The sequence below is a fragment of the Neoarius graeffei genome, chromosome 12 (assembly GCF_027579695.1).
Source record: "Neoarius graeffei isolate fNeoGra1 chromosome 12, fNeoGra1.pri, whole genome shotgun sequence".
NCBI lineage: Eukaryota > Metazoa > Chordata > Actinopteri > Siluriformes > Ariidae > Neoarius > Neoarius graeffei.
The window spans coordinates 63,341,142-63,368,374 of NC_083580.1; the positions used below are offsets into that span (position 1 = coordinate 63,341,142).

Below are 27,233 nucleotides of genomic sequence, written 5' to 3' on the forward strand. Positions count from 1 at the left end.
TCTGGGCACCACAGCAATTCTATCAATGAACACTATATCTCTCTACAAAGTCTGAGAAACCAAAACAACAACAGGGAAAGAAGAAGAAAAAAAAAGACTTCAGATTCTGTAAAGAGCAAGATTTCATTAACTGCTGAAAATTCACAGCTTTTTTATTATTTTTTTTAAATTGAAAATAACAGATCATAACTGTTCCAAATATCAGTGAACTTCCAGACTAAATGTTTCTGAAGCAGTCTAAACCTGCCTGTAATGATGAGGGTTAGTTGGTTAATAAAGTATCTCTAGGAGTTTTACTAAATAAGCTGGTACCAGAGGAAAATTAAAGCACTGCAACCCACTGGAGCCATTACAGCGACATGCACTGGATAGCCAAGAATTCCCTCTTTACTTGAGTTCATATTGGAAAAACGAGGGATGCAAGGGGAATAACTGTATCCCGTTCATTATGCATCCCTAAAATGGATGCCTGAAGATGGTACACAAGGCTTAGGTGGGGTTTACATTAGACCGTATCAGCGGATCATCAGATTAACGTTTTTAAAACGATTAGCGTGCACACAGCAACGCCAATACATGGATACACTCAGCTCCGCAGGCATCCTGCGCTCCAAATCACTCCGCCCTGAACAGCGAGTGCCCTCTGGAGGGTGCACACTCCGGCCCTGCGCAGCTCACAGAGCGCGCGAGTGAAGCGCACGAGCAGTGATTCGGGACTGAGCCGCTGTGTGTGTGATCCCAGCGCATATCACTTACCACTTGCAAGTGGAAGGATGGCAAGCCTAAAGACAATCATAACTACACAATGGGCTGTATTTGCATCAGTATTTGCAGTATTTTCATACTTTTATACTCTTTAATGAAAGGTGATACAAGGCGGAAGTCCGCGCCGTTTTTCAGCAGTCGCGTCACATGACCAACGCCAGCGAATCAGGAAGGTGGATGTCACAGTGACGTTGTCCAATGACGACGCCAGCTAGAGCTCAGCACAGCGTATCCGCGTATTCTCAATGTTTACACAGCACCGGACCAGACACGATCTGGATTGAATACGTGGACCCTGGCGGATTCCCGTTTCCCAGCGTTTCCAGGCGTTTTAATGTAAACGGACAGTGCATCCGCGAAGAAAACGAGACAGATACGGTCTAATGTAAACTTGGCCTTAATTAGATATTTACCTTCCTCAAACTGTCACTGCACCACAGGGAACATGGAAAATTCTTGATAGATTACGCAAGTGACCCATTTTTAAACCTTTAGACTTAATGCACTACTGTTAAACTAAACAACTTGAGCTTTCTGATCATGTGACGCACGTTGTAAATCCCACGCTCGACCTACACTATGTCTGCAGAATGCACTTATTTTTCCAGTTGACATTTTGCAGCTGACTGAGCCATATCAAAATCAGAAATTTAACTACCACAATGTGGTTTGGTGACTCGACCATCCAGCACGTCCAATCAAAGCACTGATTGCTTGTGGTAGCTATAAGTGGTTTTAATTCTGAAACACAAATCCAGCACAAGCTTTGAAAACTTACAAATTTGGGGCATGACAGCATGAGAAACTTCTAGTAAATTTTTAACCCGAACCCTAATCCTAGTTTACAACTGTTCACCAGGTGAATTAGGCAAGATACTCATCTACTGACAGCTCTGCAGCTGTGCCAAGTACAATCAGTACAGATAAGTACAGTACGGTCGGAGACCTTTCTCCACATTGACCCTGCCCTGAGAAATCATTAGATATTGACAAGACCATATTAAGCAGATGTTTTTCCCCAAAAAAGGTTTTGCATTTGTAATGGACGTTGAAAATTCCTTTACCAAGAATTTTAAGGCCCTCCAAAGAATGCTGTCCTAAATAAAATGTGGTCTGTCCCAGAACAACTCCATAATACCTAAAGTCAACACAAAGGCCCGTCAGCTGTGTTTACTACAAGTCACACACAAAACCGGAAGTGTGTGCCAAAGCCATTAAGCCAAATACACAAAGGCCCTAAAGTGGCCCTGTTCCCATCTAAACATGGCCCATTGTGGCCCAGAGGATACACTTAACAGGCCAATCACTGGTTATCCCAGAGAGGATCTGAACATAAAAGCACACCTGGTGTTTTCAGAGAGGGTGCGTGGAAGCCAGAGGACATTTGTACTTTCAGGCAAAACTGCACTCTGGTTAACATTTTTGTAACAGCTTAGGCTACATCCACATGACAACGGCAACGAGATTTTATTAAACAAAAAAATATCGCGGCCACATGGGCAACGGATCAGTAAAATATCAGGTACATATGGCAACGCAACGCTTGCTGAAAATGATGCAATACACATGCCACACCTCTAGGGGCGCTGTAAGACGGTCCCATCAGAGACACCAGAACAATAGAAGTAGTAGACGCATGCGCATAAACCCCTTCTTCTACCCGGTGTGAAGCACTGTCAGGAACAAACACACAACAAGAAGAAGATGGCTGCGACTACGCGAGGAAATTGTGCCTTCTGTGTGTACAAATTAGTTTTATTAGTGTGCATAGTTTTATATAACTTAATTTTCTTATTTTGTGTGTGAACATTTTGAAAAGCAGTCTTATCCAATAAAAAAAGAAATTCAAGAAATGGTTCAGTTACTTGTTTATTTAAAAGAAAAGCTGTATACAAAAGTGAATGCAATGCAGTGGTTCATACAAAACAGCGAGAGTGCTGCTTGTTCTAGTCATGTGGTTGTGACGTCATCGTAAACAAATCTGTTCTACTCATCCAGACGACTTCGCAACGGCGCCGTTGCCAGATTTTTCCACTCTGGAACCCGTTCTCAAAAAATATCATTGTGGGGCACCCAAAACGCCGGTGCCTTGTGGACGCCAGGCCGAAACGATAAACAATTTTATCAGATTCACCTGAATCAGTTGCCGTGTGGACAGGGCCTTAGTTGTTACAGAAAAAAATGCAAACCCTGTATGAAATGGAATGGCTGAAAAGATTTCATCCACATGACTCATAACTCAACATTAGGAAATGAAAATGGGAGTTTTAACCACTCATCAATTAATTTACATGGATAAGGGAGAGGAGTCTCCAGTTCATACACTATCATTTTAACCATTAAAACCAGTTTAACCGACATTTTTACATCTACTGAAACCTGAGTTCTGATACGCTGAAGAAAACTGATCAAACCTAGTCTGGCTAACGCGACAAAGCTCTCCGAGCTATTGGTCTGGCCAAGATATTAAGCCCAACCGTTTCCCAGAGCCCGTGGTTGACCCGCCTCCCTGAAATGCCTCAGTTTGCTACTGGTCGAAGCCAGAAAAGGCTGTGACGAAGCTTAAACCAATCACATCACTCTTTCCTCTGACGTATGCGACGCGACGGGGCTAACTGGTAGATTAAACTCTTACCGAAGCCGGTCGGGAGCAAGGCGAAAGCGTCCTTCCTTTCAATAAATACCTCCAGGGCTGCTCTTTGCTCCGTTTTCAATGAGAACTTCCCGTTGAATGCTTTCAATACAGCATCTATGCGTAATAGATGCGGAAGCGTGAATGAAGTGCTTCCGGCATAGATTCTGTAAACAATCTATGGCTTCCGGTCGCAGTTCTACTACGTCAGTGCCTTGAACACGCCTCTACCCAGGGCCGCTGGAGATGTTCAAAGTTGATTGGTTCCCAATTTTTCGGGAGCTTGGAAAAGCTGTAGATAGCTTGCCTGGCCAGACTAAGCTCGCAACAGGCCCTCGTGTTGCGTCACGCTTAGGATGGGCGGGCCCAGGCTAGATCAAACCTGTTTTTTTTTTTTTTACTCCACTGCTTTGAGAATGACTGCCCTTTTATTTCACCAGCCCTTGTATTCAACCAGCACATAATCAGGTTGCAACGACTCAAACTGGAGGAAACTTGGGCCTTTTTAAAACTACCGGTGTGGCAGCGGGGGCGTGGTCAAGCATCGGTCTGTGACCGGAAGGCGGAGTCAGGGAAGGTAAGTGGCAGAATCACTACACCTGACGTTAATTAATGTGTTTGTGTGTCTTTCCCAGTGACCGCGCCCTATTTAAGGAGGTACATCAGTCATCTGGTTGGCTCCTCATCCCCGGTTTCAGCTCCTAATATAGCACCAGCAACACATCAGCAGAAAAGGGGAAACAGGTTCTTGATTGGTCTTCTGATATGTGCTCCTGGCTTGTCTTCCGAATTTTCATAATTTCACCCACTTCACTCTACACTGCATTCCCCCCGGCTTCCTATAGATTTAATAACCCTGATGCTTGCCCCTTCCCACAACAGGAATGGTGAAATCTTGCACTAGCTTTTATCTCGAGCCCTTAAAACCACAAGTATAAACTGGCATAGCATTCTAGTTACAAGAAAGGCAAGCATAAAATACTTGTTTCTGTACAGATGCCCAAGTGGTGGAATCAACCTTCCCTAGTTCACCAAATAACTGAGTCTTAGTGCTGCCTTCAAATGTAGCTTGAAGACTAATCCTGTCAATTAGCACTTTATAACCACCAATCATTCACTTAAAGGAGAAGTCATTTTTAAACGTTTTATTTCTTAATTAACGTGTTATTCAGTTATGTTTTCGGTTTTAGTAACCTTATATCGTGACTCATATTGGCAACCAACTGCAATTAAATATTATACTTATTGGTCTATTCAGTTTTTAGCCATGTTGAATTTAGTTCGTTTGGTCCACAGCAGGCGTTACTTATCCGTGCGATCTTCACGAGACTTGTGTGAGACTTTGAAACGTGAAGTGTCAGCCAGGTGTCAGTGCCGCCATTTTGAAAACTGTTTTCCCAATGAAATATTGCACAAAAACGAGTTTAAATGACGATTACTGCCTACTTTTTCAAAAACTTTCATGATTGCTATCAAAACAAACAAAACTTCCGGCTCGATTACATCAGCATTCGAAAGAGGGCGCGCGCGTCTTTTGGCAACGTTGGCAGATGTTGGTCACTTTGATTTCCGCTGTACGTTTTACTTCCATCCTACGATGTCTCGCACAGGTCTCAACGAATCTCGTTTACGGCCATCGCTTTGACATATGGACTGATGTATTACATAGCATATTTCAAACACTCATAACTTGCTATAGCAATGACAAAATAGCTATCAAAAATGCATTCCTGTATTTAATAAGATGAGATAAATAGAATTTTGATAATAAAAAAAGTGCCTTCAGTGACAGTGCCTTAGCAAGCTGGTAGCTTTGGATTCAGGCTGATCTGCACTAAAATAAGTATTTGTTTTCCAGGTAAATGACTGAGCACTTCTGAAAAGCTATGGTCACACTACAGCTTGCAATGGTTTGTGATGGGTTATTGGTGAAAATAAGGTATTTTGGTGGCGATGCATGGCAAAGGTTCCCTGAACTTCAGGAAGTATTCCCAAACCCATCTGTGAGTATTCACTGTCTAGTTTGGCAACGAAACCAATTTCAATGCATACGTTGAAATTTTTCCATGACACTTTTGGCCACTCATGAGGCAGAGACGCACCAAAAAACAACTCGCGAAGCTCAGAAAACAAACATTCCAGTGCATCGCATGATTGGTGGTGATGCTACCAATTTTTCATTGCCAAGTATTCACAGAATCCATCAAGAGCTGTAGTGTGACCAGGGCCTTAGCCACACTGGATAAGAAGCATCTACCAAATGTTGTACATGAAAATGGAAATTACCACAATGTGGGTGAAGGTATTTACCTGCCATTCTTCCCAATAAATGTGGCTACGTATCCATGCCCCTCAGTATCATGGACAGTTTCTGTCATTTCCTGCTCTTGAAATATAGACTGCAGGCCACGAACAGTTGCAGAATGGTCAGCTGGAACAGGAGAGAGAGCAAGCAGATGGGGAACATGCTGACAAAGTAATCATTAGCCTTACTATTGTATGACCTCACCCTCAGGAAGGAGAATTAGTGCTTCTGTCTTACTGACCCTGGAAGCAAATCCATCCTCTGATCTGATACAGCATACATTTCTCAGGCACAGTGCATACAAACATATGAATACCAAGATTTATTCCTCTTAGAAAAATAGACAAATTCATCTAATTAAACTGTGAAACCAGAGGTGCATGATATGACAATGTCACATTGCCTTTACAAAGTGATTGGGGGACGGGGGTTAAAATATAACAATTTGTTATTCTAGGCTATTTTAATGGTTCGAAATGACAAAATCTGCAGGACATTTTTGCATAACCTTATAATAGAGGCTCCTCACATAAGATGATATACACAAGTTCTCGCTCAGCTGTTCCATCATTACAACCTTTGGGATCCATTTTTGTGGAGAAGCATGCATTTTGTGAAGTATTTCAGTCTGATTTCTCGATCAAATTTCTTCAAATATGGCACTCAGAATGCAGGAGAACGCACCATTTTACATACTTACCAACCCCCAGAGAATTAAAAACGGTAGATCAGACTGCACGGCACAGTTGCACCCTTCTCGGAGGGTCTGGGGAGCAAAATTTAAAAAAAAAAAAAATTTCAATTAAATTAAAAAACCCAGGTGTAAAATGGTGCAATCTGAGTGACATATCTGAAGAAAACTGATTGAGAAATCAGACCAACATACTTCACAAAACGCATGCTTCTCACCTCGACGATTTGATGCATGGATGATCCGATGAGCAAGTCACCTTGAACTTCTTGTCATAGCCAATCTTTTTTTTTTTTCTCCGTCGCCTTCATTGTTCGTGATCACCACAGCGTGTTTGGTTTTTGTTAGTGCTGTCAAAGTTAACGCGATAATAACGCGTTAACGCGATCTCAATTTAACGCGATTTAAAAAAAAATAGTGCCGTTAACGCAAATTCTAATTTGGCCCTGCGAGTCACCCGTAGTTCCTGCTGAGGCTTGTCGCGCGCTGCGTTTAACTGTACCAACAGGTTTACCGTCCAAACGAGTTCACATGGGATTACCTTTCACAGGTGAGACTGGAAAAATACTTTTCAATACTTTTCCTTCAGTTTCCCAGCTCATCTCCACCGGGTAGGTGTAGAGTTATAAGCAGTGAGCATTAGATAATACAGTGCCACACTATGATGAACGTTTTTGAACGTATGATGAATGTTTTTATTTTTGTTATCTGTTTTTTTCTTCTTTTATGGCAAATACTTCTCTTCAAAAGAAACTAATGAAGAGTAAAATAAAAAAAAAATTTTATTTTCACAGTGATATGCACTTTATTTTTCATCCCTTGGTTTTCTCATCTAATATGGAAGTTATGGATGTCATGTGGCTGTGACAAGACGTGTTATGCTCTGCAATAAAAAAAAAACAACATTGGTACAAAGCAAGCCCATTCACTTTTTTATGTTGATAAGAGAATTACAATAGTTTTTCATGTGACAAAAATGTGTGATTAAATTGCGATTAATCGCGAGTTAACTATGACAGTCGCGACATTAATTGCGATTAAATATTTTAATCGCTTGACAGCACTAGTTTTTACAAATACTAGCACCATTTGAAGAAGAAACCTTTGTCACATGCATACTTCAAGCACCGTGAAATTCATCCTCTGCATTTAACCCATCTGAAGCAGTGAACACACACACACACAGCAGTGGGCAGCCACACTAGAGCGCCCGGGGAGCAGTCAGGGGTTAAGTACCTTGCTCAAGACCACCCCACGTTAACCTAACTGCACGTCTTTGGACTGTGGGGGAAACCGGAGCACCCGGAGGAAACCCACACAGACATGGGGAGAATATGCAAACCCCACACAGAAAGGCCCTTGCCGGCTGCTGGGTTCAAACCTAGAACCTTCTTGCTGTGAGGCAACAGTGCTAACCACTACACCACCGTGCCGCCCACATTTGCCGCAACATGCGAGTTCATTACCGATTAGCTAGAGCTATAATGATAGTGATAGAGTGATACAATTTAGATTCAACACCGTTCCACTAGCTCTCAGCTTTGACGCTATATCCGCTGTGCCGAAAACAGCTGCAGCGAGATCTGAAGAGCAAATCGAACAGCGTTCATTGATTATTCTGTAACGCGGTAGTTTTTAGAACTCAAAGTGGTATTCATCTGTCAAAAGCGGTAGGCTACTGCGTAAATCAGTAGAGTTGGCAAGTATGATTTTACACCAAATTTTTTGAAAAAAATTCCAGGCAGGAGTGGCATGCCCCAGGCGCCCTAGAATTAGAATTCCCTTTATTGTCATTTTACAATCAATTGTATAACGAGATTGGAGAGCTTCTCCCTTTCCAGTGCAAAAAAGTATTTAAAAAAAAAAAAAAAAAAAACACACTTAAATCCTAATAAACAAAATTACAAAAATTGAAATAAGTATAAAAAGGAGTATAAAAGTCTTATCCAAGTATGAAATATGAATGAGCTATGTACAGAATAAATAAATAATTTGTATTGCGCAGAATGTGAGAGCAGCAGTGACAGATGTTTTGCATAATGCAGACATTATATTTGTGGCTGGTGTCGTTTCCTCTCAGAGTTCAGTATGGTGATGGCTCTTGGGAAGAAGCTGTTTTTCATTCTGGTAGTCCTTGTTTTGATACATCTGTAGCGCCTCCCAGAAGGAAGCAGCTCAAACAGCTGGGAGGCAGGATGTGAATTGTCCTTGATGATGCTCCAAGCTCTGCTGATGCACCGGGTGGTGTGTGTGTCCATCAGGGAGGGGAGAGGGCAGCCGACAATCCTCTGCGCTGCTGTGACTGTCCTCTGAAGCCTCCCTCTGTCTGCAGCAGTGCAGCTCCCGTACCAGGTGGACAAGCAGCACGTCAGCAGGCTTTCAATGGAAGAGTGGTAGAAGGCCAGCAGCAGCTTCTGGTCTAGGTTGTTCTTCCTGAGGACTCTCAAGAAGTGTAGATGCTGCTGAGCCTTCTTTATTTTTTTTTTTAAAAAGATTTTTTTGTGCTTTTTTCACCTTTATTGGATAGGACAGTGTAGAGACAGGAAATGAGCGGGAGAGAGAGACGGGGAGGGATCGGGAAATGACCTCGGGCCGGAATCGAACCCAGGTCCCCGAATTTATGGTATGGCGCCTTATCCACCTGAGCCAATTTTAAGTTACAAAGGTACTTAAAATGTCCGACACACGGACTTTTGGTAGTTCTAAAATCAACCGTTAGGCCTAGTTCGGATGAAATTACACTATTGAAATGATCACTGAATGATTTGTTTTTCTGAATCTTTACTATTTTGTTGTTCGCTAGAATACCATTTTGCGATTTCACACTTAAGCAAATGTTTGAAAACTCCGGATCTCTTTCCTTCATGGTGGCTGCCATTTTTTTGTGCCGCACGGCGCATGCGCAGAGCTGATTAAATTCTATATTCTGCGCGGAATGCAGGGCTTTCCACAAGCGCCGGCTGCCAGCCACACAATTAAGTCCAGCCGGCTACTTTAATGACTATTTTTGTAGCCCACAGGCTCTAAATATTAATTTTCGATTTTAATAAAATTAAATGTTTATCTAACGAACTGACAATAATGTCAAACTGAACCACAATTATTTAAGTTGTGATTCGCGCTGTTTGTATCGATAATAACCACAAATTCCCCACCGACTTCGTTGATCAAGGGACTCATCCGCGGCCCCGACATGCGGTGTGCACGCGCACACTCGGCGGAGGCAGTAGTGTGTCGGAGGGAACAGAAGCAGAGATGACGCTTATTTTGTCTCCGGTAAACCAGTCTTCTCTCGTTCAGTTACGTGCTGGCATCAAAAGACACCGTTGGTTGTAAATGAAGCCAAACTGAGTCGTTGGAGTGTATTTTCATACACAAATGGAGAAATGTTCGCTGAGTGTTTGTGTAGCCACCACTGCAGACCGTTGTCGTTGTTAATTCATAGCATGCTCAGTTGCGTGAATGTTTCATGCACCGAAAATAAGAGATTTACAAGCCAGGAACACCTCATGATGCAATACGCAAGAAAAGAAAGATTTACTGCCATTTTACTTTGTATTTGAGTAAAGTGAATAAATAAATGGTCTGTGGAAAATACATTTAATCCTGGGAACTGCATGCACAGGAGTTTATTTTGTGTTTACTCCCCCCCGGCTGGCTACTTATTTGTCATGGCTGGCTAGTATGAGCCTTAGTGGAAAGCCCTGGGAATGCGTAAATGTCAAGTGCGATTTTAGATTTACGAACCCGAAAAAAATGTCAAAAAAACGGTGTTAAAAAAAATTTCAACCGCACAAACAACACTCACCCGGCCGGTGGACCGGAAACAGAACATTTTTTAATAATGGCCCTGTGTCCCTGAAAAAAGCCATTGTAAAGCCCCTACTTAAAAAGAATAATCTGGATGCTTCAGTATTAAACAACTACAGGCCAATATCAAATCTACCATTCATCGGGAAAATCCTTGAAAAAATTGTCTTCAATCAATTAACTGCCTTCTTGATATCAAACAGCTGTTTTGATAACTTTCAGTCAGGATTTCGTGCCAATCATAGCACTGAAACAACGCTGATTAAAGTTATAAATGACATATATCTTAATACTGATGCAGGCATCGGTCCTGGTGTTACTGGACCTCAGCGCAGCTTTTGATACTGTTGATCACAACATACTGCTATATCGACTTGAACACTGGGTTGGGTTGACTGGTAAAGTTATCAGTTGGTTAAAATCATACATAAAAGATATAAGCTTCTTTGTTACCATGGGAAATTGTACCTCAACATCAATGTCCTTGACCTGTGGTGTCCCCCAGGGGTCGATCCTTGGACCATTACTATTCAACCTTTATATGCTCCCACTTGGACAAATTATCAAGAACAACTCAATTTTGTATTACTGTTATGCAGATGACACCCAAATTTATTTTGCTCTATCACCTAATGATTATGCCCCCCTTGAATGTCTCTACCAGTGTATCAACCAAATCAACAACTGGATGTCACAAAATTTTCTTCAGCTGAACACAGATAAAACAGAAGTAATTCTATTTGGGGAAAAAAAGATGAAAGACTCAGGATTACCACTATTCTTGACACAAAGGGGATTAAAACAAAAGATATGGTTAAAAATCTTGGTGTTTTCATTGACAGCGAGCTAAACTTTGACAGTCACATGAAAGCAAATCACTAAAACGGCATTCTATCACCTAAAAAACATTTCCAAACTAAGAGGACTTCTGTCAAAAAATGATCTGGAAAAACTTATACATGCCTTCATCTCTAGTAGACTACTGCAATGGCCTTTTCACAGGTCTGCCAAAAAAGACCATCAAACGACTTCAGGTGATTCAAAATGCAGCAGCTAGGGTTCTCACACGAACAAAAAGAAAAGAGCACATTACTCCAATTCTAAGGTCCCTTCACTGGCTTCCAGTAAGCTACAGAACTGACTTTAAAGCATTGCTGCTGGTGTACAAATCTCTAAATGGTACAGGGCCCAATTACCTCTCTGATATGTTGCAGCGGCCTAACCCAATCAGATCTACCAGATCGCAGCAGCAAAATTTACTGGTAAAACCTGTTGTTAAAACAAAGTGTGGTGAAGCAGCTTTTAGCTACTATGCAGTACAGCTATGGAACCAACTCCCAGAGGACGTCAAAAATGCTCCTGCTATTGGCAGCTTCAAATCTAGACTAAAGACCAATCTGTTCTCAGATGCTTTCTGCTAACTGATAAATATCATCATCATCATCATCATCATCTTTACATGTTTTAACAGGGCTGTAGTCAAGTCCACCTTAGTCGAGTCCAAGTCAAGTCTGAGTCCAAAGAGGTTCGAGTCCGAGTCAAGTCCGAGTACAAAGAGGTTCGAGTCCGAGTCAAGTCCGAGTCCAGGACAGCAAATACAAGTCATATACTTGGAGCATCAAGATAATAACTTTGGGTTATTACTAACACAGTGTCACAGTACTTATGGTTTGTGTATATATACAAAAAATAGCTTGTACAATATAGCTTCACTCATACAGTAAGTGTGAAAAATTATTACCAGTATTATACTGTAAGTGTGTACCTGTGGTTAGAGTATGCCTTGCCTGAAAAAAAAACAAAAAACAAACCAAAAAAAAAAAAAAAAAAAAAAACTGTACATGCCGTGAGTGTAATGAAATAAGTAATTTTTATTTGAGCATTAACTGTAACAAACCCCCCCCATAGAATCATTTGTCAACATTAATCAACAGTCTCACTCACTCACTCACTCACTCACACACACTCTCTCTCTCACACACACACACCTCAAGAGGGTGGAGCAAAATGAATTGCATTCAATGGCTTGTTTTAACAAACAAAAAAACAACAACAAATACAGGTAAATCAAGGGAAAGTAAAGGAAGGCAAGTCTGGTTAGGTAAGTAAAGCTACCATCTCTGCTATTAAATCAACAATGTCCATCATCACCAAACATGCATTTTGCAGACAGACATCTCTAAAGGTGATGATACACGGGGCAACTTTTTGGGCAATGTTGCCGAGCAATGTTGCTGGCAACGGGCAACTAGGTGAGACACAGGGCAACTTTTCAGGGCAACTAACAATGGGCAACAACAGTTAGCAACGGCAGTTTACAGTTAGCTAAAAAAAAAAAAAAAAAAAAAAAAAAAAATCGATGTCTTAATTTTTGCTGTGACCATTTAATCAAGCTGTCTGTTGTTTTTTAGAGCTTTGGTGAGGTAAATTCCTCCATATAGAATATTAAAATAACAACTTACCGGCGTAAAAACAGATGAGGAGTCTCTCCATCTCTTCACTCCACTGACACTGAGCGGCCTGTTTGAAATTTCTGATCCGAACCTCACCGGAGGTCACATGACTCGATACTGGCGTTCTGATTGGCTTATCTCAAAAAGTTGCCAGAGATTATCAAAACCATTCAGAAAGAAACAATGTTGCCCAATCTCAATAGAAAAGAGTCAAAACGCAATTGCCCAGCAACATTGCTCGGCAACATTGCCCAAAAAGTTGCCCCGTGTATCATCACCATTAAAAAGAGATTTGTTGCATTTCAAAACCATGAGCGAGGAGAGCATTTCCGCTCTCATGGTGATTTGTGTAGGCGAATTTAATTACCCCCGAATTAGCCGACATCTTTGCTGTATAGGCTATGTGTGAGAGAAAACAATGAAGGAAGATAATAAAACACATATTTAGAATCTTAAAGTAACAAGTTCAAGTGTGAGACTCTACCATTGGTTGGCGGATTCCTTGGTGGACTTGACGAGTCCTGCAGCTATATTTAGCGAGACCACTAGGGGAGTCCGAGACAAGTCCAAGTCCAATTACAAGCGAGTCCGAGTCAAGTCCAAGTCCATCAAAAAAACGTCTCGAGACGGACTCGAGTCCGAGTCCGGACTCGAGTACTACAGCCCTGTGTTTTAAACTTTACTTAACTTTTATTCTATTTTATTCTGCTGTTTTTTACTGAACTTTTACTTCATTTTATTATTTTATTTCTACTATTGTTTAATTATTATTTTTTTCTCTCTTCTTCCCCATTTATTTTATGTAATTTTATTTTCTATTGTTTACTGTTTTGCTTTTACCTCTGTAAAGCACATTGAACTGCCACTGTGTATGAAATGCGCTATATAAATAAACTTGCCTTGCCTTGTCTCGCCTCCATCTGAGATCAGCCCGACCACTGTGGTGTCGTCAGCAAATTTGACGATCATGTTGTCGCCGTGGACCGGACTGCAGTCATAGGTGTAGAGACAGTACAGGAGGGGGCTCAGCACGCAGCCCAGTGGTGAACCGGTGCTCAGTGTACATGTGGAGGAAAGATGGGGGCCCAAGTCTCACAGTCTGAGGCTTGTTGGTCAAAAAGTCCTTAATCCAGGTGCATGTGCGAGGAGGGAGGCCTAGAATGTCCAGCTTTGTGATCAGAGTGTCCGGGATGATCGTATTAAATGCCGAGCTGTAGTCTACGAAGAGCATTCTTGCATAGCTCTGCTGCTGTTCCAGGTGGCTCAACACAGCATGCAGAGCTATGGCGATGGCGTCCTCCGTAGATCTGTTCGCCCGGTATGCAAACTGGTGGGGGTCGAGTGTGGGGGGGGAGACAGTCTTTGATGTGCTGGAGAACCAGTCTCTCAAAGCACTTCATAATTACCGGGGTGAGGGCAACAGAGCGGTAGTCATTGAGGCTGGTTGTGGGTAACTGTTTTGGGATGGGAATTACTGTGGCTGACTTCAGGCAGGTAGGGATGACTGCTTGGGCCAGCAAGAGGTTGAAGATCCTGCAGAGGATGTGGGACAGCTGGTGGGCACATGCTCTGAGCACCTTGCCAGGTACTCCGTCTGGACCGGCAGCCTTCCGGGGTTCACTGCCTTGAGTACATGCCTCACCTCCTGCTCTTCTACAATGAATGGAGGGGTGCTGGGATCTGATGGGGGTGGGGGCAGGGCTAGAGCAAGTGAGTGTCGCTGCAGAGATTCGAAGTGAGCAAAGAAGCAATTGAGCTCCACTGCCAGTGACTTACTCGGGACTCCTGATGTCACATAACCGCCTCTAAAGTTGGTGATGTTCTGTATGCCCTACCACACCTCTCAGTCTATTGCTGGCAAGATGGGACTATCTTCCTCTTATAGTCCGCTTTGGCTTTTTTAATCCCTTTCTTCAGGTCAGCTCAAGTCGTGCTGTAAAGGGCTCTGTCGCCTGACCTGAAGGCAGCGTTGCGGGCCTTGAGGAGTGAGCGAAACTGGCTGGTCATCCAGGGTTTCTGATTTGGAAAGACCCGGATGATTTTGTCCACAGATACAGTTCCCATACAGAACTTGATGTAGTCCAAAACTGTCTCTGTGAACGTTTCCAGGTCCTGATGTTCAAAGAGGTCCCAGTCTGTGTGTTGAAGGCAGTCCTGGAGTTCGCGGAGTGCATTCTCAGGCCAAGTAGTTACAGTCTTTGTGGTGGGCCTGGATCTGCGTCTGAGGGGGGTGTATGCAGGGATGAGCAGCAGGGAAAGATGGTCTGACTGTCCGAGTTTGGGGAGGGGCATGGCTCTGTAACCGTGCTTGATGTTGGAGTACACATGATCAAGAGTCCTTTCCCCTCTTGTTGGGCACTTCACGTGCTGGTGAAACTTCGGGAGTACAGTCTTAAGATTGGTCTTATTAAAAGTCTTCAGCTATAATGTGAACGCCATCAGGGTGGACCCGCTGCTGTTCATTGATGGCGTTCAGCAGGAGAGAGAGCGCCGCGATAGCGTTAGCGTCTGGCGGGATGTAAACAGCAGTGACAATCATTACAGTTATCTCTCTCGGGAGAAAATAAGGCCGACATCTTACAAACGTACTCAATGTCGGGGGAGCAGTGCTTCGCTATAATACTGCTACTGTTGCACCAGTCCTCATGCACAAATACAGAGCCCCCCACCTCTACTTTTGGCGGAGTCCTCAGTCCTATCCCAGCAGTGCAGGGAGCGATCAGCTAGCTGCACGCTACCATCGGGGATCTTCGGGTTCAACCAGGTCTCTGTAATAATGAGGGCACAGCAGTCTCGAATGTAGCAATTTCCCGCAAGTTGTAGTTCCAGATCCTCCATCTTGTGGGTGAGAGATCTGGCGCTGGTGAGATACAGGCTCGGCAGGGGTGGCTTCTGCGGTTGGTTCCTTAGCAGGAGGCCGGACCTGCGACCTCGCTTCTGCTTCCTCTCCCTCCTTCGCCTGCGCCACTATTCAGACCCAACAACAAACCACGGAGAATCCGGCGGTCTTGCTAGCTCGTCTGGGATGTTGTGGCTGAATTGAAATTCCCTCAAAACAGCAATCTTATGTCGGTAGCCAATATCTACGAGGTCCTGGCGGCTGTAGTGGTGTACCACCAAAGCGAAAATACACAAAGTCAACAAACATACAAAAAACGCACACTGAAGGGGAGAGCCGAAAGCCGCTGCATCTGAGCACGCCACCATCTTGTGCACAGAGATGAAAGTGGAGCAAAGAAAAAAACCCTGAACTTTTGAAAGTCAAACTAAGATATTGTGTGTGTGTGTGTGTGTGGGGGGGGGCAACATCCCCCGAAAATATTTTAATAATATAACATGCAAAACTCTGCATTCTAGTGCATTTTAGTACTTATTTTCACTAAAACAAGTTATAACTTTTAAGCCTTTTTCTTTCATGTACATTAATGATTAACATGTCAAAAATATCAAATTTAATTCCCCTAGTTAATGAGTAATTTTCAGGAGTGCATTTAGAAAACGCGGTGATTTTCCTGGCTACACAGTTCATTACTTTGAAAAAAAAAAAAGACAGTTGAAGGTAAACTCAGCAAAATCCCAAAACAGTACTGTTAAAAAGTAAAGGTCTGTTAGAGTTTCTAAAGCTTTCAGGTTTCAATGTTGGGGACATTGAGCCTCGTTTATCGATCTTTTAGTAGAGTTGTGCATTTGCATAAGCTAAATCGAACTAAAAATTTCCAATTCATATTTATGCGAGTTGAAGCCAATTGTTTACGAGTTCGTATTGTCTGTAAATTTAAACACACCAATGAATACCAAATTTCTCATGTAAATCAGGGGCGTAGGGTGTGTGTGTGTCACACACTGACTGGCAGCCTGAGTACATTATGTAACAAAAAATAATTACCATTGCTAGTTTTAGGTAGCTTAGAAACCGGCTCTTCCAGTATTGCTGTTTCTTCCCAAGGGCGTAAAAACGGTGTTGATATTGGTGGGGACATAATTTGGCCAAGCGCCCCAGTGCGCCATGGTTGTCGCATGAAATGTGGCCTACACTGTACAAATGATTGGTTGTCCATTCCTTTGTGTTATTTTGATTTTTAGCACCAGGTATACTTAGTCTTAGGCTAACATCTGCATGTATACGGGCAATACATTATCACACAGAGAAAGTGGACATTGAAGTTGCTGTGAAATTTCGCTGTAGTGGATGACCTACCCAAAATACAACAATACAATCAATCAAAATTATGTGCTGCTGCTTCATTTTCACACAACTTTTACTATTTTCACACATTTGAAACATCACGTGCTTCCTTTTGAGTTACTGCAATTTCAGAATCTGGAAGTAATGTAGGTATGGGTGGTAGAAGGGTGAAGAGTTTTGGTAGTTATAGTGCATTTTGCAAAAATGTTTATTCATTAAGTTGAAAGGGTTAAGTGACAATTGTTTCACATTTTTACATTTTATTGCAGAGGTTACATACATACGCATATACACATGCATATGCATATATATATATATATATATATATATATATATATATATATATATATATATACACACACACACACACACACACACATGCAAACAATAGAGATCTTGCAGTCACGTGACCGGAAAGTACACAGCCGCCATCTTGTCGGTAAAAAACACAGCTGAATACTGCTGCACTCGTGTACAGAATGGATCAATTTCAACTGACGGACTACACGGCTCATTTTTCTAATGAACAGATAACTAGATATATGTCTAAAATAAACGATCTACAGATTAGTGACCCTTATGGCTTACCGGATGGAGTTTTCACGACTGGATTTTGAACTGCCAGCGGAATACCCAGACGTGTATAATTACCTCATTAACTTTCCCTCGCTGTTCAGTGGTGAAGCACTGCGTGCTTATAAATCTCTGGACAGTTATCTTTACAGAAATTCAGGATTTGTCAGCGACTCAGATGTGGCATCTTGTAAACAAGAATCCTCATTGGACGGGTAAGTCACTTAAGTATTGAGTATAGCACTGACCAGCCGATTATAGAATAGAATAAGGTAATTCCAGCTGTAATTCCAAATCGTCCGTGTTGTTTACCATGGATCTGGCGTTGGAGAGATAGAGGCTTGGCAGTGGAGGTTTGAGTGGCTGTTTTCTGAGCTTAGTCAACAGGCCGGCTCTGCAGCCTTGCTTTTGCTTCCGCTCCCGGCGCCACCTCCTTCGCTTTGCTTCCGATAACAATCCACGGAGACCCCGCTGGTCTCGCTATCTCATCCGGAATGTTGTGCATGCGATGGAAATCGCTACAAACCATCATTTTCTGCTGGAAACCCATGTCCAGTAAGTCCATACAGTTGTAGTGGATATTGAAGTCCGGTACAGATGAACAACACGCAAAAATACACACAAAAAACGTGCACAGGTAGGGAGAGCTTGTAGCCGCAGCCGTTGTAGTAGAATTGTATATAGTAGGGTTTTCCAGAAGAAAAGGTAGAAGTAAAACCAGAAGTAGAAGTAGAAGGCGGAAATATGGCGTTTGACCGACAAGATGGCGTCTGTCACAATCTGGATCGGCTGTGACGTCACATGCAAGTGCTCCATGGGCAAGAAAAAAGTAAATATAAGTAAACATTTAGCATTACCTACAAGCATTTATCTGTGTGTGTGTGTGTGTGTGTGTGTGTGAGAGAGAGAGAGAGAGAGAGATTGCAAACAGAAAACTCCTTGCTGTTACAGTAAGGCCCTGTTTACATTATTTCGAATCAGCGGATCATCAGATTAACGTTTTTAAAACGATTCGAGTTTACACACAAAATTTCTGTGTCCGCAACAAAACCGTTCCCCATGCACACAGCAACGCCAATACACGGATACGCTAATCACATGACTAATTAGACGGCACGTCACATGATCCCAGTGCATATCGGGCATGCGCAAGTCACTCACCACTTGCAAGCACAAAGTGTGTGAGAGATTGAGTGAGCGAGTGAGAGAGAAAGAGAGTGAGAAAGAGAGTGTGAGAGAGGAGAGAGAGAGCAAGCAAGCGAGAGAGTGGGAGAGCATAAGAATCAAAATTTGAAGTTCTTTATGGAAATCAGGGACGCCGTATCATTGGGACTAAAGAGGAGAAGGTTTTTCAGCAGTCGCGTCACATGACCAACGTGGCATGACCAACGCCAGCGAATCAGGAAGGTGGATGTCAGTGACGTTGTCCAATGACGACGTCAACTAGAGCTCAGCACTGCGTATCCTCGTTCCTCAATGTTTACACAGCACCGGATCAGATACGTACTGGGTTGAATACGTGGGCCCTGGCGGATTCAAACTGTTCCGCCTGTGGAGTCGTTTCCCAGCGTTTTAATGTGCACAGACAGTGCATCCGCAACGACAACGATACGGTCTAATGTAAACACCACCTAAATATAAGTAAACATTTAGCATTATCTACAAGCATTTATTAGTGTGTGTGTGTGTGTGTGTGTGTGTGTGTGTGTGAGAGAGAGAGAGGTTCTCTAACAAGGCTATTTTGTTTTGAATAGCTTACCGTTGACTGGGTAAAATAATGTCTTATGTCCTCCTTACGTTTTCTTTTATTGCCCGACATCACTGCCTGTGTGCTGTTTTGCTGTAGCAGCGAGCTGGATGCTGATTTTACCGCTTGCTACTGCTTACAGCCAATGACAACAAAAAAACATAGCAACGTCAAGGCAACGGGAGGTGGGCCAATCAAAGCTTCATAAAGCTTTTTTACCTGTCCCCACCAATAGTCAGCCGTCTTTGAGAGGTCTGTTCACAACTGAAAATCAGCTGGAAGCGATACCGCGTTTGGTGTTTTTATTCAGTGTTTCCCACATCGCGGCTTCTCCATTCAAAAATGGTATGGACATTTTAAACTCAGCTGAATATTGGTATGGACGCGTCCATACCGTCCATACGCATTTTTACGCCCATGTTTCTTCCACATTTTCTTGATGTTGTGTTCTAGAAACGGCACTAAAACTTAGCTTCGAAACCACAAAATGCAACTTTGATGGGAAATATATATCAGGGCTCGACATTAACAGTTGTCCGCTTGTCCGGGACAAGTGATACTTAATGTCGGACAAGTTCATCGTCTCAGTTACTTGTCCGATCGGACAAGTGCCAAAATACGCCGATATTCGGGTTACATATCAAATTTATCAGTTTATTCACATGATTTCCGAAGCATCTCACTCGACATATTGTTTTGATGAATCGCCGGATGTTTCTATTCGGAAAGAGCGATGTGCGCATGCGCAATATTCCACTTGCGAAACCGGCCAATACCGCTTCGTGTGTGTGAGCTGAAAAGTAAACGGTCGTTTATGATTGGTTTTAATCATGTCATACACGTGGATTTGTTTACATTTCTGTTGGCGGGATCATTATTCAACTGTATATTTACGCTGAGTGTGTGGTAATTTCCAAATCTTTGAATTGTTGTTGATGGTGTTCATTATATAGCCGAGCGTGTGTGGCGTGGTGTGCCGGGCTTGGAATGTGCGCCTGCATGCGTGTGGATTGACAGGGAGTGAGGTAGAAGTGGGGAAAGTTATCCATGAAATACCAAGCTGTCAAATGGCTGCTAATTAGGTTACCGGCTGTATTAATTAAACTAATTAGTAATGGGAGTTTAGGGATTTGAAACATAGGGCTCTATAATTTAGATATAATTATGGATTATTTGAAATTATTATCTTTTTTTTGACCATTAAATACCATACAGGAGCCACACTGAATAATTAGACAACAACAATTCATCAGTGGAGGATATATATTCAAAATTAATAATTTAAAAATGAAAATATATATAATTTTAATTTTCTGGTTTTCAATTTCTCATAAATAAATTAATGATTGATGGAGTCCAATTGATGGAGCAGAACTCAAGGCTTGATAGATGAAGATGAATAGAAACTTTATTTGTATCCATTCATCTGTGAGTCAATAGAGGTGTGGAGGTTTTCATAACAAGATATATTATCTTGTCATTTGATAACTAGATTTCAGTGTATAATAATCAGTGATTTACAGTATTAATCAGTCAATTTTGTTATCAGTTGTTTTTATTTGTAGCATTGTTATTTGTTTCTCTTGTCCAAACTAGTGATATCTCATCAAGTCATAAATTTTATGATAATGTTACTTTTTGTGATATTTGTTACTGAACTGCAGAGTACTGATCTGTGTATATATAATGGTTAGTATTTCTGGATCTCATAGTATAGTTATTGGGCGGCACGGTGGTGTAGTGGTTAGCACAGTCGCCTCACAGCAAGAAGGTTCCGGGTTCGAACCCAGCGGCCGGCGAGGGCCTTTCTGTTTGCATGTTCTCCCCGTGTCTGCGTGGGTTTCCTCCGGGTGCTCCGGTTTCCCCCACAATCCAAAGACATGCAGTTAGGTTGACGTGGGGCGGCCTTGGCCTGAGGTGCCCTTGAGCAAGGTACCAAACCCCTGACTGCTCTCTGGGCTGCCCACTGCTCTGAGTGTGTGTGTGTGTGTTCACTGCTTCAGATGGGTTAAATGCAGAGGATGAATTTCACTGTGCTTGAAGTGTGCATGTGACGAATAAAGGCTTCTTCTTATTTTGTTCTTAAAATTTTATGTTCATAATTTCTACTCTATTGGAATATATTGCTTCTGAACTTCAGCATAATAATTGGTGAATTATGGTATCAGTCTGTTTTACTATATTTTTGAACTTTTGCCTCAGTATATCAAGTATTGATTACTTTTGATTCATAGATATTATGCATATGTTGTGAATTCGGAAACAAATGCCATAAAGATTGTTGGGTTACAAATAGTTTATTTGTGGGGGTTTTTCTCAAATATTTCTTCGGACAAGTCAACTTCACATTCGGACAAGTAAATTTCCTTTCAACTTGCCCGACAGGACAAGTGGTTTCAAAAGTTAATGTAGAGCCCTGTATGTATATATAAATAAATAATATATATATATATATATATATATATATATATATATATATATATATATATTGCTTACCTCTCATCACGTCGAAAGAAGGAGGAAAGTTTTGCTTGTTTTGACATGGCGAATTATTAACACGAGAAAATACTCGTAATTCGCAACTAAAAAGACTGCAGCTACACTGGCAGCTTGAACATGCTTTCTAGTGCGATTGTGTTGCGCTTGCGCAGAATGGTGTCAGTCCTGCGCGCCTTAGCATGTGCACCTGAAGGCACGCCTTGGGCACGGCCTAACGAGCTCCGGCACGCGCGCCGTTAACAAAGAACACCTGTCTTTAATCAGTGAACTATCGGCCCTTTTCCACTACCCTTTTTCAGCTCACTTCAGCCCGACACGGCTCGCATTTCGACTACCTCAGAGCAGCACGACTCAGCTCGCTTCAGCCCTGCTTAGCACCCAAAACTCGCACGGTTTTGGCGTGGGGCTGAAGCGAGCCAAACCGAGCCGAGTGGGGCTAGGGGCATGAGGAGACACTCCCCTGTGCACTGATTGGTGAGGAGGAGTGTCCTCACACGCCCACACACGCCCCGCGAGCACGCTGGGATCTGTAAACACCGTAAACCCGGAAGAAGAATTACGAGAATTTCTGAAGCCTTATGCGCCTCGCCTCATCTATACGCTCTTGCCAGTATCTGTTGGCGTTGTCGGTGACAACAAGCCACAGCACCAAGACCAGCAACGCTAACGACTCCATGTCCTCCATGTTTATTGTTTACTATCCGGGTTGTGAGACTACCGCTTAAAAGGCCACTGATGTCACTGTTTGCGCCGCCTAACGACATCACGTGACGTCCACCCACTTTCGCTAACTCCACCCAATGTGTCCACCCACTTCCAGCCAGCACGGTTCAGCGCGGTTGTAGTCGAAATGCAACCCCAACAGCCCCACTCAGCCCGACTCAGCCGCGTTGGTAGTGGAAAAGCGGCATATGTTTGGGCTATTTAAGGACTGCGCCCATGCAAGGACGATGCGAAGTATTACACCGCGTCTAGGAACACGAAAAATCCAAAAAATACATTTCTCCATTCAGAAAACCGGAGATTTTCAAGAGTTTTGTCAAATATCCGGATTTCCGGGTATTTCGTCATTAGCGGAAAAACCTGGAGGAATTTTCATGAAAATCTAAAAATCCGGAACACTTTCATGACTATGTGCACAACTGCACCGCGCAACCTGATCTACTGCTTTTAATTCTCTGCAGGTTGGCATCAAGTATTCAACAAGGCTGTACAAGTCTGTTGTATTGTACTGTATTGTAGCTGTCTTCCTTGTTGGACACGTTTTGCTCTGCAAATAATTCCAGAAATATGCAAATCAATGCATGACGTCACTGGGCGACTTCCTGCGACTATAGACCCCTTTCACTGACGTCACCCGAAACCGGAAGTAAACAGACCCTGCGCCATTTTGGAAGACCAACAAACTCGTGATTAGGGGAAAATAACGGCAGCGGTATGTGAACCCATGAGAATAAAGTGGAGTGGCAAACGACTTAAACAAACAAATCTGAGCTGTTTTATTTATGATTTATTGGCCCAACAGTAGACTTGAAAGAAACCTGTGTGAGACTTGGCAAAAAACTGTGGATATAATGGATAAGTCTGTGCATGATCTGCGGACACTTTGAGGTAAGCAAACGCAAGAAATTCAGATTTAAAACATGCTAAATTGGCCTCAAGTTGATAACTGTATGAGGAGCAAGCCTCCCAGACTTCTACAATTTAATAATAATAATAATAATAATAATAATAATTTAGGATGGTTTGGGGCTTGCTCTCCCTCCTATTATATAAATAAAACATAGTTGTTGTGTAGGCATATATCATAAATACATATGTATAATTTGGATAAATTAACCTAAATTATGGATACCTTAATAGTAACAAAAAGTATTAATTTTTCAACTGAAAAGATACATTATTAAAAGATAAATATCAACAAGATTACCTTGGCCATAACTATGTGTAGGTTATTCTTAATAACAGCGGTAATATCACGAACCAAGCCACTAACAACATAATTGTAAGCCTGTAGCCCTTTGTAGGCTTTCAAGTCATCAGCAGTGTAGGCACTGGGTGTAAACAACAAATAGTTTACAATGTCTGGGTAGCAAACAGATGGCAGAATTGGTGTCCGGTCCTCCTTATGTATCGGACACGGAGAAATAATATAAATCGTGCTGCCTACCAGATTACAGTCGTCTGTTTTATTGTATCAGTACTAGTATCACTTACTATACTCATCAGTCATAGATTAGTCCAGTACAACATGACCAGCTTGCTTTTTTTCCATTTGACTGTCGCAAGTTTTTTCAGGCTGGTACAGTCAAAAATTGAAAAAAGTTTTGGCCTACTAAACTAGTCATCGATTCTACTAGTGTATTAATTGGAGTCGACATGAAAACGTTCGGTAAAAACTTTAAACCAGTACAATCTCTTCTTCAAAGTTTCACCAAATGGTTTTATTTATGCAATTTAAAGCTCATAATACTGTATAACTTTGGTCAAGTAAAAACACGGAGCAAAAACATGGCTGAATCCTGAATGACTCCTATTTGTTTAAATAGGGGACTACATAGGCGGCAGAATGTAGTTTCTTTTTCCCTGCCATGGAAGCGCACTTGTATACCGAGGAGGAAAGCAATTTGCATTACAGCCGTGAGGCGGCTCGGCTCGGTTTTCCCTTTCGGGCACTCTCGTTTTCTGTTAGAATTTGGTAAAGAAAAAAATAAATAAATATTATTATTTACCAGCTTACCGGGTTCATTAACATAAATCTGACAGCTGACAAGGTCGGGATATAAACGAACTTTTGCGTTAAACTGTGTGCTTGGATTCACATAATTTTTTCTGAGTCTTATCATATGGGTCAAACCCATCAATCACAGCCAGTTTCTCCACATACCGTGCCCTTTCTGCAACTGGTAATGTACTCACATAACCCGAATTATCATCCATCGTGTCACTTTACTCTCGCTCGTACTTTGTTTTATATTGTGAGTGCATGTACTTGGTCTTCCAATATGGCGCCTAACAAAATCTCGCGGCGCGGTGACGTCATGTGAAAGGGGTCTCTGCCATGGCAGCAGTTAGAGCATGCGTTCTTTGTATGTCATAATTTCGACTTTTTTTCTCGAAAATTTCGACTTTTAATCTCAAAAATTTCGACTTTTTTTCTCGAAAATTTCGACCTTTTTTCTCGAAAATTTCGACCTTTTTTCTCGAAAATTTCGACCTTTTTTCTCGAAAATTTCGACCTTTTTTCTCGAAAATTTCGACCTTTTTTCTCGAAAATTTCGACCTTTTTTCTCGAAAATTTCGACCTTTTTTCTCGAAAATTTCGACCTTTTTTCTCGAAAATTTCGACTTTTATGCTGCGTTCATGTGCTATGGGAATTATGGTAAATACCAAACGCCGACATGGAAAGCACACATGAACGCCCCCTCTTGTGGTATTTTCCACTGGGCAACTCGTAGAAAATTTTGATACACGAGTTGCCAAGATGAGATGAACTTTAACCTTTTCAACATGGCGGCGAGCGGTACAAGACACTTGAATGTTAAGCATTGTATGCTACTAAAGTTTTTTTTTTTTACTAGTACTAGTGAGTAGTTTTTTGTGTCTATGCAATGTTGCGTCATTAACAAGTGTAATATAATACGTTAGAAATCCGTTTCCTTTAAAAATGTGTTATGGTTTGTTTTTACCTATCCAGAGCAGACGCTATTGCTAACGATAGCTAACTAACTATTGCTAACTTGAATCTGGTCCACCATCTTTAATTTGTCAACAACAACAAAAGCATGTGAACACAACACACTGGTAAATACCACTTCCCAACTGGAAAATATCATCTTCCCATAGCACATGAACGCATTAATCTCGAAAATTTCGACTTTTAATCTCGAAAATTTCGACTTTTAATTTCGAAAATTTCGACTTTTAATTTCGAAAATTTCGACTTTTAATCTCGAAAATTTCGACTTTTTTTCTCGAAAATTTCGACTTTTAATCTCGGAATTTCGAGTTTTTTTCTTGAAATTTCCGACTTTTAATCTCGGAATTTAGAAAAAAATATTTTCTCCAAGTGGCCCTAATACGCTTCCGTAGAAACTTGTGTACATTTCTGATATTTAAAAAAAAAGACCACTTTTTGAGCTCATGAACTAGTTAAAGCACAGAGCAATTAATCATTAATTTTTTTTTTTTTTGGGGGGGGGGGGGGGGGGGGGGTAAGGCGAAGGCTTTTACAGCTGTAGCAGATGGGTGATGAATGATTAAGAAGCGTGCCATGTGGACGTGCCAGGCTCCTGGGAGCACAAAGAGACGGACATTAAAGCAGATTAACAGTGATGGACGGACTGACTGATTAAATCCAGGACAGTTTAGAGCATAGAGACTTTATGAACGTTACCTGACAGGTAACCATGTTGGGTACAGGTGCTTAATATAGCAATTATCCTTAAAAATACACTGCTGCTAGCAGCATGCTAGTTATTGTATAGTCTGTGGTCGTGTCTTTTTTTTTTTTTTTTACCACAACACTGTTGTGGTTAGCTAATGACAAATTAGCAAAGGAAATTTAATTTATAAATCTTTCAATAAGCTATCTGTTTTGCGAGAGTGAGAGAGAGAGATTGAGTTCAGTAAACGCATGATGAGAAGAGAGTTAGCATTAGCACACATACTTTGTTACCTTTGAAACCTTCTTAAGGTCAACACACCTACGGTCAAAAACACCCTATTTTTAATCAGATAGCTATTTGGTAATGTTGGGGGTTCATTTCGCAGTTAGTGCATGTAATACCCTACAACAAGCCGCTGCTGCTGTTAGCCATTAGACAACAATAAACCGGCACGGAGAGGAGAGGAGGCCCGTGTTTGTGCTCTGGAGCCCCGAGCCGCCGCCGCCTCCTCCTGCTCATTCGTTTCACCTCATATGGCCGCTTACCTGGTGCAGAGAGCTTGAAGTCGAGGGTGTAATGTCGCACTGCCATGATGGGACAAGGCCGTCTGCCATACCTGGAGAAGGCGGCCGGTTGTGGAAAAAGGACGAGTGCGTAGCGGTACTTAACACACGAGCAGGAAGCAAAAAAGTGCAAGAGGAGCTGCGGTGCTCTCCGCAGTAGAGCGAGGAAAGTAGGCGGAGGGGGTAGCTGTCTCTCTCTCTCTCTGCACGCTGCGGGACACGAGGTGAGGTGGGGGAGTGTCGTGGTGTCTCACACACACCGACTCTACACGAGGCAGTGAATAGAAAGAAAGAACAACTTTATTCATCACACACTTGTGAAATTCCCCTCTGCATTTAAAGGTCGGAGGTGAAACGTAGAATATCAACTTGATTGTCTAGAAGAACGACCTAAAAAGCGAATTCAATCTTCCTGGTGTCTAATTTGCGTCCTAAAATTGAATAAAACGGTTAAAATATATTGTTTTGCCCAAAAAAGGGTTTGTTTCCATCTCGCTTATGCGCACTCTCACCGCCAGGGGGCCGTCGTCGTGACGTCATTTAAGCCAAACGGACTGGGAGCAGTTCCGTGTTTAATGGGGGTGTCGTGGCTCGGGTGGATAAGGCGCCATACCATAAGT

The 27,233-nt window shown here is 42.2% G+C and overlaps 1 protein-coding gene across 3 annotated transcripts in view; it reads right to left on the bottom strand.

The window, feature by feature from the left end:
- Nucleotides 1–26,830, bottom strand: part of sms (spermine synthase) — a 42,577-nt gene extending 15,747 nt beyond the window's left edge. Inside the window, exons 1-2 of one of the 3 annotated variants that reach the window (XM_060936182.1) lie at nt 26,596–26,830; nt 5,708–5,828 (exon numbers count right to left, since the gene is read on the bottom strand). In XM_060936182.1, the coding sequence (XP_060792165.1) occupies nt 5,708–5,828; nt 26,596–26,641 (167 nt within the window). In that variant the 5' untranslated portion in view covers nt 26,642–26,830. Of the gene's footprint in view, nt 1–5,707; nt 5,829–11,166; nt 11,266–12,665; nt 12,700–26,595 lie in introns of those variants that run through there. The other 2 variants (XM_060936183.1, XM_060936184.1) reach the window with 2 other exon arrangements.
- Between the last annotated feature and the right edge of the window lie 403 nt (nt 26,831–27,233).